The sequence below is a fragment of the Equus przewalskii genome, chromosome 8 (assembly GCF_037783145.1).
Source record: "Equus przewalskii isolate Varuska chromosome 8, EquPr2, whole genome shotgun sequence".
NCBI lineage: Eukaryota > Metazoa > Chordata > Mammalia > Perissodactyla > Equidae > Equus > Equus przewalskii.
The window spans coordinates 45,839,637-45,859,178 of NC_091838.1; the positions used below are offsets into that span (position 1 = coordinate 45,839,637).

Below are 19,542 nucleotides of genomic sequence, written 5' to 3' on the forward strand. Positions count from 1 at the left end.
AATATCTTCTGGTAGTATAAATTAGCAGTGATATAAAGAATCTTCCCCCGCCCCTTCTTCTACAGTACATAACTTCCAGCTAGCTTCAAATTCCAAGGAGTTATTTGAATTTCAAATGAACATTACAACCACAAGGAACCCTTTTCAGAATGCAAAATGTCTTTGAAGTTTTAGAACTTTATTATATGTGCTGAAATATTTTTTAAAATGAAGCAGAAAACTTGAAAACCCATTTAATAGTTGATATATAATATCCATAGTCTTTAATCAGTTAAGAATTTTCTTTTCCTAATAAAGGCACTTGGCAATAATTTTGATCACTATCCCTCATGGGGAACAATTGTATCATAATATAATCTGCTATTTCCATGCTTTCAATCTACAATTGAATGCATTTGGCAGTAATCAGGGAAAGAAAGATTCAGAAGAAGTTTGGGATTGAATGGATAATTATGAAAATCTTCCATAATTATAAATGTAAATTGTTGAATAGAAATAACTTACTTCAAAATTCTTTAAATCATTCACTGAGTAGTTTAAACACCACCACACTGAGTGTTTAGAAATTGGTAGCAGGATTTGGCAATGATTTCTTGGATATGACACCAAAAGCACAGGCAAAAAGAAAAAAATAGATAAGCTGGACTTTCTTCAAGATAAAAATGTTTTGTGCATCAAAGGACACTATTAACAGAGTAAAAGGCAACCCACACAATGGGAGAAAATATTTGCAAATCATATATCTGATAAAGATTGATATCCAAAATATATAAAGAACTCTTACAACCCAACAGCACAAAAATAAACAACCCAATTAAAAAGTGAGCAAAGGACTTGAATAGACATTTCTCGAAAGAAGATATACAAATAGCCAATAGGCACATGAAAAGATGCTCAACAACACCAATCATTAGGGAAACGCAAACCCAAACCACAACAAGCTACCACTTCACACCCATTAGGATGGCCACAATTAAAAAAACAGAACCAACAAGTGTTGGTAAGGCTGTGGAACAACTGGAACCCTTGCACATTTCTGGGGGGATGTCAAATGGTAGAGCTGTTAACCTCACACCACGGAAACAAAAATTTACTCAAAACCAATCAAAGACCTGAATGGAAGAGCCAAAACTATAAAACTCTCAGAAGAAAACATACAGGCAAACATACGGGTAAATCTTTGTGACTTTGGATTTGGCCTTGGATTCTTATAGATAAGACATCAAAAGCATAAGCAACAAAAGAAAAAAATAACTAGACCTCATCAATATTAAAAACTTTTGTATTTCAAAGACACTATCAAGAAAGTGAAAAGACAACCCATAAAATGGGAGAAAATACTTGGAAATCATTTATCTGATAAGTGACTTGTATCTAGAATATATAAAGAACTCTTACAACTCACTAATAAAAATGACAAATAACCCAATTAAAAAATGGCCAAAGGATCTGAATAGATATTTCTCCAAAGAAGATAAATGCCTAATAAGTGATTGAAAACATGATATCATCAGGGAATGCAAATCAAAACCACAGTGATATACCACTTTACACCAAATAATATGGCTATAATCAAAAAGTCAGATAATAACAAGTGTTAGCAAGGATATAGATAAATCAAAACCCTCATACAGTGCTGGTGGAAATATAAAATGGTGCAACCACTATGGAAAACAGTCAGGAAGTTCCTCAAAAAGTTAACCATGGAATTTCTATTTGACTCAGCAATTCTACTCCTAGGTATCAGAGAAATGAAAACATATGTCCACACAAATATCTGCAGCAGTATTATTCATAAGAGCCCTAAATGTAAATGATTCAAATCTCCATCAAATAATGAATGAATGAAACCTAGCATATTCATACAATGAAATATTATTTAGCCATGAAAAGGAATGAAGCACTGATATATCCCACAACCTGGATGAGCCTTGAAAAATTTACGCTAAGGAAAAAAATCCAGTCATGAAAGAACATATATTTTATGATTCCATTTATATGAAAGGTCCTGAATAGGCAAATCTATAAAGACAGCAGATTAGTGTTGCTTAGGGCTCAAAAGGATGGAGGTCTTGGAGATGACAGCTAAAGTGTGGGGGGTTTCTTTTTGAGGTGATGAAAATGTTCTAAAATTGATTGTGGTGATGGTTGCACAACTCTGAATATACTAAAAATCAGTGAAGTGTACACCTCAAATGAGTGAATTGTATGGTATGTGATAATATTTCAATAAAGTTGTTACAAAAAATAAACTAATATTAAGACACAAAGTTGTTTTTTTTTTTTTTTTTTGCCCAAAGAAATAAAATGCTACATATGTGGCTGGCTCTATTTCAGTCTCTTCTCTCTCCCAGAGATAAGTAACTTTTTTCTGAAGTTGATATAAATATATTTCTTTCCTTCCTAGATTTATTTTTATCTTTGTTTTGTTTACTCAGTTTTTCTTTTTTTCATCTTCTTCATTTAGACTCTTAACTCACTAGCTTTTCCTCTTTCCATCTAATGGTATATGCCCGTAAAGCTATACATTTCCCTCTAAGTACATCTTCTGTTTTAGGTGCAAGCATAGTTTTGGCATGTAGAGTTTTCATTGGCATTTAGTTCTAAACATTTTCTAATGATCTTATGATTTTTGTGAGTGATATTATTTGGAGATTTTCTTAAATATTTCTAAATTAATGGGGCATTGGTTATCACTTTGTTACTAATTTCTAATTTTATTGAATTGTGGGTAGAAAATATGCTGTGTGTAAAATGACATTTGCTTTTGACCTGGTATATGGTATAAATTGAAATTTGTTTTCAACTGTAGTGTATGGTCAAGTTTTGTACGTGTTCCACGTATGCGTGAAAGGAAAGTAATTGTTGGGTTAATATACTTTATATATCCTTCCTTTCTACTATCTATCCATTCATCTATCTCCATTAAATCACTGCTCAAGTTTTTGATACTCTTACTAAATTTTGGACTGCTCTGTCTATCAATAGCCAAGGGAAGTATATTAAAAATCTACTACAAATATGGATTTATCCATTTTTCCTTTTAAATCTATCGAGTTTTGCTTTTCATATTTTAAGGCTATAGTGTCAGGTGTATACAAGTTCAGGACTGTTTCCTCTTTCCAGTTAATTGTTTCTTTTATCATTATGTATTGACCCTTTCAATCTTAATAATGTTTTTGTTTTAAAGTCTATTTTATCTGATATTAATATAACGTAGCTGTTTTCTTTTCATATTTGCCACTTTTTACATCACTTTACTTTCAACATGTCTGTGTCATTATATTTCAGTCAGTCCTGTTTACATAGAAAATAACTGGATTAAAAAAATACCTGAGACTTAAATGGGAAGGTTAGTCCTTTTTCTTTTTTTTTGAGGAAGATTAACCCTGAGGAAACATCTGCTGCCAATCCTCTTTTTGCTGAGGAAGATCGGCCCTGAGCTAACATCTGTGCCCATCTTCCTCTATTTCATATGTAGGACACCTGCCACAGCATGGCTTGATAAGCGGTGTGTAGGTTCACGCCCAGGATCGGAACCTGCAAACCCAGTGCTGCTGAAGTGGAGCACACGAACTTAACTACTGGGCCCTGGGCTGGCACCAGGGTTAGTTCATTTGTTAAAATTGTGATTATAAACATATTTTCATTTATTTCCACTATCTTTTTTGTGTGTTTGTAGTTATCTTGCTTTTCCTTTGCTTTCTAATTTCTCCTTTCCTGAATCCTGTTGGATTGATTGAGTTTTCTTTATTCTTTTCTTCCCCCTACTCTTCCGGCTAGTAAGTTATATGTCTTGTTTATATTCTTCTAGTAAACACTGTTAAAACTTTTTTATTGAGGTAACATTGGTTTATAACATATATAAATTTCAGGTGTACATCTTTATATTTCAATTTCTGTGTAGACTACATCGTGTTCAGCATTCAAATTCTAACTGCCGTCTGTCACTGTACACGTGTGCCCTTTTACCCCTCACCCCCACCCTCCTTCCCCTCTGGTAACCACCAATCTATTTTCTGTGTCTATTTGTTGTTGTTGCCTATCTTTTAAACTTTTTATTTTGAAATAATTACAGACTCACAGTAGGCTGCAAAGAAATGTACAGGTAGGTCTCATGCACTCTCCCTCCAGCCCTCCTCTCAATGTTAACATCTTACACAACTACAATATCAAAACCAAAAAACTGGCCTTGGTAAAGATCTTATTCATATTTCACCAGTTAGACTTGCACTTGTGTGTGCGATCAAGCTACTCATCTGTACCATCACTGCAAGACTCCCCTGTGTTACTCCTTTATAGGTACATCTACCTTCTGCCTTCCCCATTCCTAACCTCTAGCAACCACTACTGTGTTCTCCATCTCTATAACTATGTTATTTCACAAATGTACATAAATGGAATCAGGTGGTATGTATCTTTTTGAAATTAGCATCAGCCTTGAGGTTCATCCAAGTTGTCAGATCAACAGTTCATTCCTCCTCATAGCTGAGTATGGATATACCATAGTTTGTTCAACCATTTACTCACTGAAGGACATTTGAGTAGTTTCCAGTTTGCGGCTGTATGAATAAAGCAGCTATGAACATTTGTGTACAAATTCTCCATAAAAATAACTTCATTTCTCTGGGATAAATGCCCAAAACTGTAATCGCTGGGTCACGTGGTAAGTCCACTTTTAGTTTTGAAAGGAACTGCCAAACTGTTTTCCAGAGCAGCTGTACCATTTTTACATTCCCAACAGCAATGTATGAGTGACCCAGTTTCTCCACTATTAAATTTATTATGCATTCCTGACACAAATTCTAATGTTAATCAATATTCCCATCCTCCTCAACATTATAATAACTTTCATTTGCTTTCACTACAGTCTCTCCTCTCCTATCTTACATGTCATTGATGAGTATATTAGTTCTACCTTGTTTCTATATCCCCAAATTATTTACAGTTATTATTGTTTTATAGTCAATACTTGTCTTATTTATCCATGTTTATCAATTTCTTTGCTCATTACTGTTTTTTAAAAAAATAACAGTTTTATTAAGATATAATTCACGTAACACAATGTTTACCCTTTTAAAGTGTACAATTCAATAGTTTTTAGTATATTCACAGAGTTGTGCATCCATCACCACTATTTGATTTCAGAACATTTTCATCACCCCAAAAGGAAACTCCATACCCATTAGCAGTCACTTCGCATTTCCTCTTCCTCTCAGTCACTGGCAACCACGAATCTACTTTCTGTCTATAAGGATTTGCCTGTTCTGGATATTTTACATAAACAGACTCATACAATGTGTGCCCTTTGGGTCTGCCTTCCTTCACTTGGTATGATGTTTTCAAGGCTCATTATGTTGTAGCATGTATGTAGCATGTATCATTCTTTTTGATGGCTATGTAGTATTCCATTGTAAGGATATACCATATTTTATTTACGTACTTATCAGTTGATGGACATATGTGTTATTTCTACTTTTTGGATATTATGTTTGTGTACCTTAATTTTCCTTCTGGATTCAGTGTCCTTCCTGAAGAAAACTTTAGTAGCTCTTTCAAAGAAATCCTTTGAGGTGCAGTTCTCTGTTATTCTGCCAATGTCTTCATGTTATCTTTCCTCTTGAGTATAGAAGTACAGGCTGACAGTTATTTCATTCAGCATTTTGATGATATTACTCTATTGTCTTCTGGCCCTTATTGTTGTTATTGAGAAGGATTTTGTCAATCTAATCTTTACTCCTTTGTAGATAATCTGTCATTTTCCTAAGGATGCTTTTAAGATTTTCTTTGTCATTTCTTTTCAGCAGTTTCACCACAACTGTTCTATATGTGAATTACATTTTGCTTAGGACTCATGCTTCCTCAATTTGAGGATTCATGTCTTTAACCAATTTTGTTAAGTTCTCAACTATTATCTCTTTGAATGTCATCTCCCTTTTGTTCTCTCTATCCTCTCTAAATGGAACTCCTTTTACAAGTATGTGGGACTTTTTAACTCTATCCTCCTTGGTTCCTAAAATATCTCTTCTATTTCCCAACTCTTTATACTGAATTCTAGATCATTTCCTCAGATTTATCTTCTAATTTAGCTTTTCTGACCTCCCTCCTCTAAACTGAGCCTTTTTATAGTTCTATCAGTACAGATATTACACTGTACTGTAATTTTTACAAGTTCATTGTCCCTCTAGGCCATAAGCTCGTTCAGAGCAGAGCTGTGGCTTACTCATCAACTCATCTTTGTAACTCTAATGACTAGTATAGGACCTAACACAAAGAAGTTGTTTATTAAACACTATTAGAACCGAACTACTATAAGATTGATTATAAACTGTCTAGAAATAGTTAATTTTGATCTTAGGCTCTAGAAGGATCTCGAAGGGGTTTGAATATACCAATCACTCAGTTTCCGTGAAAGCACAAGCTTGACCTAGAATTCAGAATTCAACAATTAAGAGTGCCCACTAGTGTGCAATAAAAAGCTGCTGGTGACTTAAAATCTAGTTAATTCATATTATCCCAAAAGAACAAGAAACATGTAGGTATAAAGCAGGTATCAGAAACAGTTTGATTATATTCAGTATAAACTGGCATATCTCATTCTTTATTTTTCTGAAAATTTTACCTAATTATTCAAATTTAATTGCATATTCATTAAACTCATTTTACACACACTTGTAAATAGTAGTAACACAGTAAATCCTCATAAATGCCCCTAATTGCTGGGGAGAAAAGCTTCCAACCTCTTGTGTTTCTAAAAGGTGGTTTAACTAAGGACATACAGTAACTTGAGGTAACCACTACCAAATGTTGTTTCCAATTTGAGGCTCTGGTAAATTTGCTTTAATGACTACAAAATCCTCATCTGTAACCAGAAGTATCATTTGCATACAGTGAGCAGGCCCTTGTACACTTGCAATTTAAATTAAAGATGTCTAGTTTGCATCATTACGTTTTGAGTGTTATCTGTTTTCTAGCATTTTAGAATTAGTAGAAGCTTAGAGCTCCTCTCCTCCCCCTACCCCTTTTCTCCCCTCCTTACTGATCTGGAGACTAGTCAGGAAAGAGAATAGAGGGCCAGAGAAGGAAAGTGACTAATACAAAGTCATACAGCTAGACAGCAGGCAAATTTTGGCTCCAAGGCACCCAGCTCATGTCTGAATCACTATTTCTTCATAGAATGCAATAGATAACCTCCTGGCTAGTCAATGTCAATTTACCGCAATTTTAAAATTAGCAGAATCTGTTTCTTTTACTCAGTGCAAATAAAATAAAGCAAAGATAATAGTTAGAAGGAAAGGTTGCTCCAGAGCTTAATACTACAGTTAGAAGTACAGGCCAGAAATAGAAAGATGTCTTTAATCTTTGCAGTGCTCACTGTTGTCACCACTGTAGCTTAATTTCTGGATTTTCCAGGATGTCTTGGCAAATAGATGGTGGGAACCTCAGCAAACAATTTATCTAGAATGAAGTTCAAAATATCAGCACTGATCAGTATTAAGGATGTTTTTGTTTTATTTGGAATAACAATCTCCTATCATACTTTTTTGTGCCAGAATGTTCCTTAGATATTTTGCATAAAGTCATTGACCTATAATCCATGGGTGGGGCAGTGTGGCCAGATGGAGATGGGATATGATAACAGAGTGTGTGGAATTGGTGATAGTCTGTCCCAGTTCTGGCTTTGAACTCAACCATATTCCTGGCTCTGCCTTCAAAACATAAATTCAGAATCACATCCCAGTGAAGTTAGTACATAGCTCAAGAGAACCATAGATTCAGAGCTAGTTTTGAATGCTGTAATAGTCATATTAAACTCACAACTGGAAGATGCTATCTCTTGTCCTAAGCAGTAAAATATGCCTGAACGTGGAAATGAGAGATCTAGTTTCCAGTACCAGAAATACCACACGTTGAGTGATTACAGTCAACTAATCACTGTAGGAATGGCCTTAAGAGCCTGACCCTGCAAGGGGATGATATGTCTGAGAAATGGGCATTCAGTTCAGCCCATCTCACAGGAAACTCTTAGGAATGAGATGGGGTTGTACCTAGTAAACAGATAGACACATAACTCACCTCCAGAACAGTTAGGAGGGGACAGGAGGACATCCAAATTCTTAGCGATACATCCTTAAGTATTTAGGGTGAAGACTTATAATGTGTGCAACTTACTTTCAAATGATACATTACAATATAAAATAAACACAGAGAGGGAGAGAGAACAAACAAATATTTTACAATCTTAACAACTGGTTAATCTCCAGGTGAAAAACATATGGCGTTTATTACATTACTCTTCTTAATTTTCCATAGGTTGGAGAATTTTCAAACTAAGAAGTTAAAAAGTACTGCTTCACAGACTCAATGAAATTAAAGAGAATACGGATTCATTTAAAAAGAGTTAAAAGAGGATATGATAACCAGAAAAGAAATAAAAGCAAGAAATAAAAAGGAAGCTAGCTGAACCAAGGAAAGATATTAAGGAGAAAAATAAAACTATTGCACAACTTAAAACCACATGTAGGGGCCGGCCTGGTGGCGCAGCAGTTAAGTTCGCACGTTCTGCTTCTCGGCAGCCTGGGGTTCGCCGGTTCGGATCCCAGGTGCGGACATGGCACCGTTTGGCACGCCATGCTGTGGTAGGCGTCCCACATATAAAGTAGAGGAAGATGGGCACGGACGTTAGCTCAGGGCCAGACTTCCTCAGCAAAAAGAGGAGGACTGGCAGTAGTTAGCTCAGGGCTAATCTTCCTCAAAAAAAAAATTAAATTAAAAAAAAAACACATGTAGACACTGTTCAGGCAAAACACACAACATGGAGGCAAAGGTCATGAAATGAAAATGATCCGAGAGAAGATGGTAGATATGGGAGACAGACAATTTGAGGAAGTTCACATCAGATGCTATTCATTCAGTCATGCCTCCATTTGGTATTTATTCAGCAGCTGCTAAATATTAGGTCCTATGTCAGGAACTGAGGATGCAAAGTACCCTCTAGAAGCTCTGGAGAACTAAAAAAAAGCAGCCAATAACAAACAGACTGTCAAATCTGTAATAGAGGTATGCTCAACAGAACTCATGGGAACAGAAGGGACAGAGAGCAAATCTGCCTAGGATGGAGAGTATATTAGTTTTCTGTGGTTGCTGTAAAAAATTACCACAAACCTAGTGGCTTAACAACAGAAATTTATTCTCTCACAGTTTCGGAGGCCAGAAGCCCAAAATCAATTTCACTGGGCTGAAATCAAGATGGCAAGGCTGCGCTCCCTCTGGAGGCTCTAGGGCAGAATCCACTCCTTGCCTCTCCCAATTTCTGGTGGCTGCTGGCATATCCTTGGTCTACGGTTATATCACTCCAATCTCGGTCTCCGTGGCCACATCACCGTCTCCCTTCTGTGTGAAATCTCCTTGTAAGATATAAAGATACATATGATGCATTTAGGGTCCATCCAGATAATCCAGGATAATCTCCCTAGCTCAAGATCTTTAACTTAATCACATCTGCAGCAAACAGGGTGTCCTGGAGGTCCCTGAAAATGAAGACCCAGTATAGCTGGACTGGAGAGGCAAGCAGGAGCCTCTGTGTGCCATGGATCTGTGGGTGGTACTGCAACACAAAGGGCTCTAACTAGACAAGGATAGTTCCAGGTTTGACTTTTAGAAGACTCCCCCTGGCTGCACTGTGGAGGATGGGCTGGCAGGGAGCAAGACTAGGGAGCAGGAAGACCAATTAGGAGACTACCTCAAGAATTCAGAAAAGTAGGGGCAACAAGGAGAGTTAATTACAGCAGGGCCGTAAAGAAACAATATTGATATTCATAGCAGCAAACATTGGAGACAACCTGAAATACGTAATGCTTTTTAGATTACTGAATGGGTTGGACTATTCTTATCACTAATGTCCTCTGCCCTTGTAAATAATTGAGTTGTTTGCAATACCAACCCAAACTAAATTAAAGCTATAATCCCACATGTGAAAAAGAAGAAAGAAAAATTTTCAGTCAGGAACAGATTTTTAATTTGTTGTCTTGGTTATTATATGCTATAAGGTTATTGCCTTTCTATCCTGAGAAAGTCTCATAACACTGGATCCAAATCTGGTGATTTTAAGCCAAGAGAAAAGGTCAGGGTTACATAACACAGTATATTGTTGCTATTCTACAAGCTGTTCCATGCCAATTTTTAATCAACCTTAAAACCTGGGCAGAAAAGCCCGACATATTGCCTTCCCATACAATTAAGAACTATTACATTTTGCATTTTATTTTGGAGCACACTTACTTATATAAGTATACATTCATTATTTTTAAAAGCTGAACTCTGTTAAGGATAAGCCTTACTAAGCTTACTAAGAAGCCACCATGTTTTTTGCTTATAAGAAATTTAAGTTTCAGCAGAACAAATTTATGAGAAAAGTAATACATTTAATAACACATCCTTTGGGGGCTTTTAACACTGTTAAAAGGAGAGCAACAATATTCAAGGAAGGTGAGATAGTTAAGGAAGTTTTAAACTTGGTTCTATTACAAAACAAATCAACCCTGTATAATATTGGAAAGCGAATCCTTGAAACAAGGACAGACATGCTGAACACAAAAAGTGCTATTGTTTGCATCCAGATCAATATAAGATCCACTAACTTTCAACTTTTGCAAGAACTTATTTATAACAATAATTTAAAAAATCTGTGATCCTTTGTTTCCGAAGAAGCAGGATTGCAGGCCGCCTTTGTAGGGCCAGCCCAGACTTCAGAAGAGGCTTCCTACATGAAACCTGGAAACTTGTGAGCTTGCTTAGTTACAACTTTTTCCCCTACATCTGCCTGAGTTTCTGGAGTACATGTCCTTTTTGAGAGCAATGCGTGCCTTGAACCCTGGCTGTATTTTGCCAGCTCCCTCCCCCTGGAGACGAAACTTGATTGTCTGTGTCAGGCCCCAGCCTCTAGGTGAGTTTCTGCCTCAGTATAGGGAAGGGATCATGACACTGTTACTCACTAACAGACCTCTGCCAGAGACTCCTGTGGTCCTTGATACTCACCAGACCAGACCTTACTTGAAAGATCAAGGCAGGAATCAAGTTCAAGTTTTCTACACCTTTTGAGCATTATGACTTGGACACTTCATTGCCTCTAAAGGGCCAGTCTTCAAGCCAAGATAATTTCCCCCATCCTTGAGTCCCCCATTCCTGGCAAAATTCTCACTTCCCACTGGTCCAGCAGCCAGGTCCCAACATACCTCATGGTCAACCCATATATGACACCCATAGGGACTAATTGATGGCGATGGTGATTTGGGTCTGCAAGTGTAATTCAAAAGACTAATAAAATGCTCTACATGTAATTCACAATTATTCTCTACTTTATGGCTGTGGCAGCTGCTTGTAACATGAGGTCTGCTCTGCTCATAACTTGCTCACAAAGAACCGCCCATTTCTCCACTGCTGTGACTCAGGCAGCCATAACCAAAGGTAGACTACAATATTTCCTCTTCCGCTTTGGCTCCCTTATTTACAATTACATAATTGTACTATATTAGTCCCGGAAGCTTAATGTAAACAGTCCATCAAATAGTATAAGCAAGAGTAGCTTCACACCAGTCCTTCAAATGTTGTTTTTCAAGTATTTCTAAAGTAGTCTCTCTCTGTTTCTCTCTCTCTCTCTCTCTTTCTCACACACACATTGTGTATATCACATATATATATAGCTACATTTTGAGAACACAGTCCATGTTTTCTGATTTCCCACACTGCTCTGTTGAGAAGGCTCTCTGCTTGTGATTTTTATCCCATGGAATGCTGGTTGCATTTCAGGCCCTCATTGTCAATTAGCTGATCAAGTGTAATGGGGCTATGACAAGAGGGATCACAGTGCAGCTATCTTCTAAACAGCCTGGAACAATCAGAGCTCTGCAAGTCTGGAGGCCGAAGAAGAAAGTAACACCCCCTCAGAATTCACCTCAAGCTTGAATGAAATATTGAAAATGCTAACATGGCTTCTAGGATCCCATACAGCACTGCATTCATATACCACACCTATTTCACCTAAATCCATTAAACTCCTGGGAGATTCCCACTTAATGAAGAGGTGGTTGTTGATGGTAAAGAAATTGCTAAACAGGTAGAGGCAACGTAGAGACTAAACAAGAAACACTGCCTTTGCCAACTGATTCCCTTTGACTTTTCTCAGTCAGAAAGACAATAGGTCTTTCTAGAATTTCTTTTTTATTCCGGGGGTGGGGAGCAGGGAGTAAGTCTAGAATTTAGAAGTCACTGCTAGAGATGTTAGAGATGATACTAATAAAAATATTTCAGAAATTGGTCCTATATTCTAAGCTTTTAAGGAGATTACCATTCAGATCCCACCCACAAAGAGAAGGCAGACTAAATAAAGGGCTGCTTTTCAGGGCTGCTCATGTGAGGCAAGATACAGAAAGGGAAGATCCTAGAGGAGCTGGGAGGAGTGGTAGCCTGAGGGCTGCCCAAGAAGACAATAACATACAGGAAGAGGACTCAAGCCCACTGGGCAGGCATTGCTGTTAGGGCCACACAGTATCCCCTTCTCTCAGTTATAGGACCTTTCTTTTATCCAGCCCTTCCCAAGGGTACTCATGTTTTTTGGGGACACCAAGCCCAGTAACTCTGGTCTTAGTGACTGGTACGGGAAAGGACATGGACCTAACCTCGTCCAGTCAGGCTAAAGCCCAAATATTTTCATTGGTTGAGGAAGTCAAGCTTTCCCTCTTGGAAGTGAAAGGGAGAATGTAGGCTACAGGGGTGAGTCTGCTAACAGAAGAACCAACCCCCCGAGGAACAAAAGTTGAAGAGGAGAGTGAGAAACTGAGCATTCACCACATTGTTAGAGCCTCTGGAACAAGGCTGGTGTGAACCCAGAATTCTTCTGGCCTTCACACCACTCAAACTGATAGGTTTTTTTTCCTCATTTAAGCCAGTTAATGTTAGGTTTTCTGTGACTTACAAACTACAGCCTCTTAACTTATGAAGCATTCTTGGTAGGGAAGCCACATTCAAAAGTCAGGAAAGAGATGGACTCCTACTGCAAGCTAAAGAAGTCAGGCCAGTGGTCCTGACTGCAAGAAGGAAACAATCTGAGAGATGCAAAGAAGGTGAGGTGGGTGATTTAGGAAAGCAGTGCCTGCCGAAGCCACAGGCAGGCAAGGGGACATTCATTTTAGGCAGACCTTGGTATGACCAGCCAAGGGCAAGGTAGGTCTCTGAAGGAGTCATGTCAGGACAAACAATCTCCGGTGAGGTGTGGAGCTCACGACTAAACACACGTTAGCCTATGTTACATAAGTGATCAGTCCACACCTCCTGATGTGTGCCAAAGATGACAGGAGACAATGCTAGGAGTGATCAAGGGCCAGGCAAGTGACAAGGTGAGGCAGATGTACAGGTGTACACATGCTGAGAGCTATGTGGAGGGGAAGTGAAGTGTTATCTACCAGCCCTCAGGCAATTAGGATATTGGTGGACCAGAAAAGATCAGATGAAGAACTCTGACTTTACGTAAAATGTGAGTCAGATGGAACACAGAGGGGACAGGTTTGAAAAGGTGTAAACCAAACAGAGGAATATTGGGCCTAGAGGAAAAGAAAAAGATAACCTCAAGCTAAAATAAGCGGCATTGAAGTCTTAGGTTAACAGTGCGTGAGCCTTCCTAGGCTGGGGGTGCTGGTCCTGGTGGCTGGTTCAACTACAGTCAGTGTCTGGAGAAGTGATCATGCTACTGCCACCAGACAGCTCTGTCAGCTGTTCCCAGGGCTACTCGCCCATCTCCCCAATCCAGGAGTCTGGAAAGTGGCAGGAGATATGGGAAGAATCCTTGCCTCAGGACTTCAAGATAAATGTTCCAATTAGGAAATCACCCCAAAGTGTTCTGGAAAGTGAATACGTCTGGAGAGTGAACAGGAAGTAAACACCAAAGGGCGTGAGGAAGGCACTAGATATAGAGAAGTTAGTGGTTATAGATTAAAGAAAGCAAAGTTCCCCCAAATAACTGACGTGATTTCTCTTATTTCCACTTGTAATGAGCTAAGTCTAATAATGACTATATTTTATGACATTTCCTATAATATAGCTTGAGTGTAATACTACTACTAATAGCTAGTAGTTACTGAGTGCTTTCTACGTGTCTGGTAATGCTATTTGGCATACATTATCAGATTTTATTTCTTTATCAATCCTATAAGGTTATGTATCATTATTATTTCCATTTTAATAGAGAAAGCCAAGATTTGGAGAAATTAAGAAGCTTGCCAACAGATAATAAAGAGACTGAGCTTTTAAAACTACACTGTACAAAAACAAAAAGGATAGCTCTGGGGAATGTCATCCTTTCCATGCTAAGCTCTCAAATGCCAATCTGAACAAATCACCAACTTGTTTAAAAGAAACTGCTTAAATAATTCTCATAAGGAAACAAAATGAATATGGCATACCACTTCCTGCACCACCTGGGTAAAACATGCAAGTTGAACAGCCATAGGAATGCAAATATTATTTTTTAAACTTTGTAAAATTGTAGAATATAATAGATACAGACAACTGCAAAGAGAATGATGTAGATGAATAAATTACTACAATGAATTATTGTAAGGCAAACACTCTTGTCACACTATCCAGATGAAGAAATAGAAACTGGGTTCCCACCCAAAACCCTCCCTTTGCCCCATCCCATCAAGACTTCTCTCTTCCCCCAAGGAACCCCTAAGATCTTGGGGCAAATTATTTAACACAAGTTTCCTCACATGAACAGTGAGGATAATATGTACCTTACGAGGTTGTTGGGGGGCTCCAATGAGATAATGGCTATATAGTGTCACACAGTAAACGCATAACAAATGTTAGTCTTTTCGCTTGGCCTCTTCCCTGCCAAGTTGTATCAATTTTCCTTTAACTATGTTGACTTTAAAAATTCAAGTCATTGAAAATCAAAAGTTCAAATAAAGGAGATAAAAAAATTTTGAATTTTCATTTCACCCTGTGCAGGATAAACCTTTTTGACAATGTCCTTGTGAATTTAGATATTTAGCAATAGGCATAAAGTTAAAGAGCCAGTGATAAAACCCCTCCTTCACAATATTTCCCACATTCATCCTTTCCTGTCTATTCCCTCTACAATCTTGCTGGTTTGGCACTTACTTATTCAACCAGAAAGCAAGAGGGAACCTGGAGATCTTCCATTCCAACCCTAATTTAACCGCTAAGAGAACTGAAGCCCAGAGTGACCTGCCTGAGCACACTCAGCTAGTTAGAGACAATAGCCTCTGACACTGGCTGCAAATTAAGTGCCTACAAGGGCCAGTAGGTAAAAGAGATGAGAGCAAAGAGAGGGGCTTACATGGGGAGCGCAGTTGTTCTAAGATGTGAACTCCAGCTCACACTTACATATGTGAAAGAGGGCCAAGTGTGGATAGAACTTCTAATATTTAAAAAGATCTTGGAAACCTGAAACTCTATACATAATCTACTCATTTTTAAATGTTGGCAATGTAGTAAACATTTTTAAATCTCTCTGCAGGTCAAACATGACACATCTATGGGCTAGATTTAGTCCATAGCTAGCCAGTTTGAGGCCTCTGTTTCCTACTAACCCTAATTTAAATTTCTTTTATTTAATTTGCTTTGATTCTTGCACTCCCTGCTGGAAAAACCTTCAATGGCTCCCCACTGTCTACAAGATAAAGCGCAAACCTCTTAACCAGTCCTTCAAGGCAATCTGTGACTATATCTAAGACTCCAAGCTATATTCCCACCTTAACAATCAGTCTATCTTCCACTGCAACCAGATGGCCACTGACTTCTACTCTAGGTACAAAAGGGCACCTGCTCAGCCCACGTGGGATGCTCCTTGGTCCCAAGACTTTTCCCCTTCTTGGAATGCCCTCCACTATGCACTCCCATCAGCAAAACTCTGTCCATCTTTAAGCATTCAGCTCAAATACCATGTCTCCACAAAACATCCCTGATGGCCCCTGCTAAAAGCCACCTTGCTCTGAATTTCCATAGGCCTTCATATAACTCACATGACACTTACCACAGACTGCCTTGTTTTGTAGTTACTGGCATAGCTCATATCCCCAAGCACCTAATAACATTCCTGGAAGGAAGGGTTTGGTCTGAAAACTATGTTGAACATCCCCACAGTGCTTTGTACAGAGCAGGGAGCTCAATAACCATCTCGGAAACATTATCCTTTTATACTGAAAACTTGTGGATCAAAGAAAATACCTTTACAGAACTCTATTTCATCTATACTTTTATGGGCATATTCCTGACTGATGCAAAAGGGGCACAGGGTTCACTTTCCTGGCTGCCCAAAACATTTTCCCCACTGAACTACTACTTTCTACTCACTTTGAGATTTCCTCCTGCAGAAGCACTCACATCTTTGCCTTAGACAACATTGATTCTAAGAAGTCACTGTTAAATATCCATCTATTACATGAAAGTATTTCAGGGGAGTTGGTCTTTTTCTATGAATAAGGTTAATTTATCAGATCTGATGGCTATCACTTGGAAAGACACAGAGAACTGAGCTATCAGTGAAAAGACACTGTCCAAATATTTCAGTCATGATAAAACTGATTAAACCCTGGCTATCCAGCAACCAAGGCTAATTTTGAGTGTGGGAGTCCTAAACTTATATCTCACACTTTGTTTTTCTGGAGCCACTCCCATTTTCAGCCATCTATATTCCGTTAGTGTCAAAAAACAAAAGAAAAATTAGCTTCCATTTTATTTTTATAGGCCTGGCCAGCACTAGAGGCACTCAATAAAATGTATGCTGAATGAATTAAGAAAATCAATTTCTACTTTTGCTTAAAAACAAATGCAGTTACTGAAAGGATAAAAATACCAGTCTTATAAGATGGCCTAAATTTGCACAATAACGGGAAAAGATACAGTCTTACCTTAAACTAGCTATAGTTTAGATGTCAGCTGAGTAATTCCCATTAGCATATTCTGGATACGCCCTTTCTAACCTGTTCAAATATATACTGTCAAAGACAAGTTAAGCCTTGCAAACAAAGTTAAGGCCTCACATTTATGTCATGTGATAATCTGTGTTTGGTGTCAGAGAGCCAAGACAATCTTGAATTCCAGGAAATGTTAAAGAAACCTAATGACTATAGAGGTTTCCATTATGAAAACCCAATGTTTTCTTCTGTTTTGGAGGATGCCACGGTAGGTCACATCTACTAACCCTCTAATTTCTTTATCAAAGCTTAAACTCTAATTTCTTTATCAAACTCATTCTTTTTTTTTTTTTTTTTTGAGGAAGATTAGCCCTGAGCTAACTGCCGCCAAGCCTCCTCTTTTTGCCAAGGAAGGATGGCCCTGAGCTAACATCCGTGCCCATCTTCCTCTGCTTTATATGTGGGATGCCTACCACTGCATGGCTTGCCAAGTGGCGCCATGTCCGCACCTGGGATCCTAACCGGGGAACCCTGGGCCACCCAAGGGGAACATGCGAACTTCACCAATGCGCCCAACGGGCCAGCCCCTATGAAACTCATTCTTAAACTTTTATTGGGAGTGCTTCTAGCATAAGCCTATTATAATAGGCTTATATTATAATTATAATAGGCTTATACCATATACCAGCATAAACATGGTGTAACAGATGTACTCAAAGAACTCCCCATAAAAAGTAATTCTTTTCTTTGTAACTCCTCTGGGTGGAAGGAAGGAGAAATGGAATAGGTTACAAAAAGTGATCTAGAGGCTCATTTTTCCTGTTTAGTACGTTTTGTGGTAAAACAGTCTTAAAGCAATACTCTCCCTTCTGTTGAAAATTACTAAAGTGAATATGCTTCTTTTGTCTTTACATAAAAAATTATCTTCTGTGTTAAATTTTTGAAAACAAAATTTTAACATTTCAGAAGCTAACATTTAAAACACTTTTCAAGCATAAAAGGATTTTAGAACTTTGATTATTGGTTAAAACCCCCAATTATGAGACCAACAATAATAAATATTTTAATTGTATTGTTGCAAACCACAAAGACCCATGGATTTGTTAAAGAACAAGAACAAAGTGACACACTTAGGAAACCAGGAGGAAGCCTGGAATCTACCATATCGAGATCATTTGCCCCTACTTGAAAGAACGTAAATGCGTCTGGAGGAAGGGCTCGCCAGAGCTCTTTTTTTCTGATCTTAAACAAAGCCAAAAATAAATGGGCAGCTCCAATCCCCTTTGATCTCATTAAACGTGTATTTCCAGCGTAAACTGGCCTTGTTTAGGCTGACGATGTTTTCCCTAAGGGCCAGTGAGAAAGGAGTCATTCAACTGCAACCTGAGAAAGTCAGGGCTCCTCTCACGGAAATGGAGCGCTGTGCTGAGGCATCGGACACACACACCCGCGCACAGCATTCGTGCCGAGGTGACATTTGGTTGCCTGCTTCTGAGAACGGGGTGTCACCTAATTTTTTTTTAACTGTAAAATGATCCTGGGGAGAATACGGGTGGAGGAGATTCACCGCACACTCCTAGAATCTTTACAAGAGAACAAGGCGGATTCAAGCTGGAGAGGGGGGATTGTTCGGGACCAAGAGGCTCAGGAATGACCCCGCAGAGGTCAGAACCGCAGACCTGTGCGCCCCACTCCCAGTGACTGATGCCCAGGAGAGGAAGGCCGGGGTAGCCCCGCTCTTCCAAATGAGGGCTGGTCAACGTGTGGAAACATCACGTCAGCTCTTCCCACTTGGACAGCCGGTGTCTCTGAGAGTTGGCAGGAGGGCGGCCCCGCCCTTGCCCCCACCGGGCGGCGGGGGCGGCCGGCCCTTACCTGGTTCCTGCGGTACCACGCGCCCGACAGGGAGCCGTTCCCGGAGCCCAGCGCCCCGTACGTGAAGTTCCGGGACAGCTCGTCCAGGGCGGCCGAGGCGGCGTCCCCGGGTGCCCCGGGCGCCAGCGCCGCCATTAAGTCTCGCTCGCCGCGCTCGCGCTCCGGCTCCGGCCGCCTCCCGGCCCGGCCGCACCGCGAGGCGCCGCGGAGGAGGCGCGCCCTGCGGAGGCGGCGCCCGGGCCGTGCCGCAGCACTTCCTGCTGGTGCCTGGGCGCGCCGAGGCCACCGGCTCCCCCTCCGCGCGGCGGCAGGTGCAGCGCCCGCCCGCCCGCCGGGCGCGGGCTCCCTCCTCCCGCGCCGGGTGCCGGCGAGGAGCCCGCGGTCTGAGGCCTCCCAGGGCGGCCTGGCTTTCTCCGCATCCTCCGGGCCGCCGGGCCCTCGTGCGCCGCGTCCTCACGGGCCACACTGTCCCGGGCAAATCACCGCGCCAGGCCGCGGCATGTGTCCGCTCCTGTCAGGACAAAAGTGACATCATCTCCAAATGCCCTTCCAGCCCCAGCGGGGGCTTAGTCAATATTTGTTAAAGTGAATGGGAGAGAAAGGAGACGGTGTCTAACCCAAAGCAACTACCTTTGCCCCGTCTGTACCTGGCAATCCCAGCTCTCTATCACATATGCAGTATTTCTCACTTGTATTTTTAAAATCGTTTGCGTATGGAAAAGTCACGAGT

General features: G+C 39.8%; 1 protein-coding gene across 2 annotated transcripts in view; it reads right to left on the bottom strand.

Moving 5' to 3' along the window:
- The window catches only part of NIPAL2 (NIPA like domain containing 2), a 71,378-nt gene extending 52,072 nt beyond the window's left edge, over window positions 1-19,306 (bottom strand). The window contains exon 1 of one of the 2 annotated variants that reach the window (XM_008527680.2): window positions 18,813-19,306. In XM_008527680.2, the coding sequence (XP_008525902.2) occupies window positions 18,813-18,947 (135 nt within the window). In that variant the 5' untranslated portion in view covers window positions 18,948-19,306. The remainder of the gene's footprint in view (window positions 1-18,812) is intronic. The other variant, XM_070631813.1, reaches the window with a different exon arrangement.
- Between the last annotated feature and the right edge of the window lie 236 nt (window positions 19,307-19,542).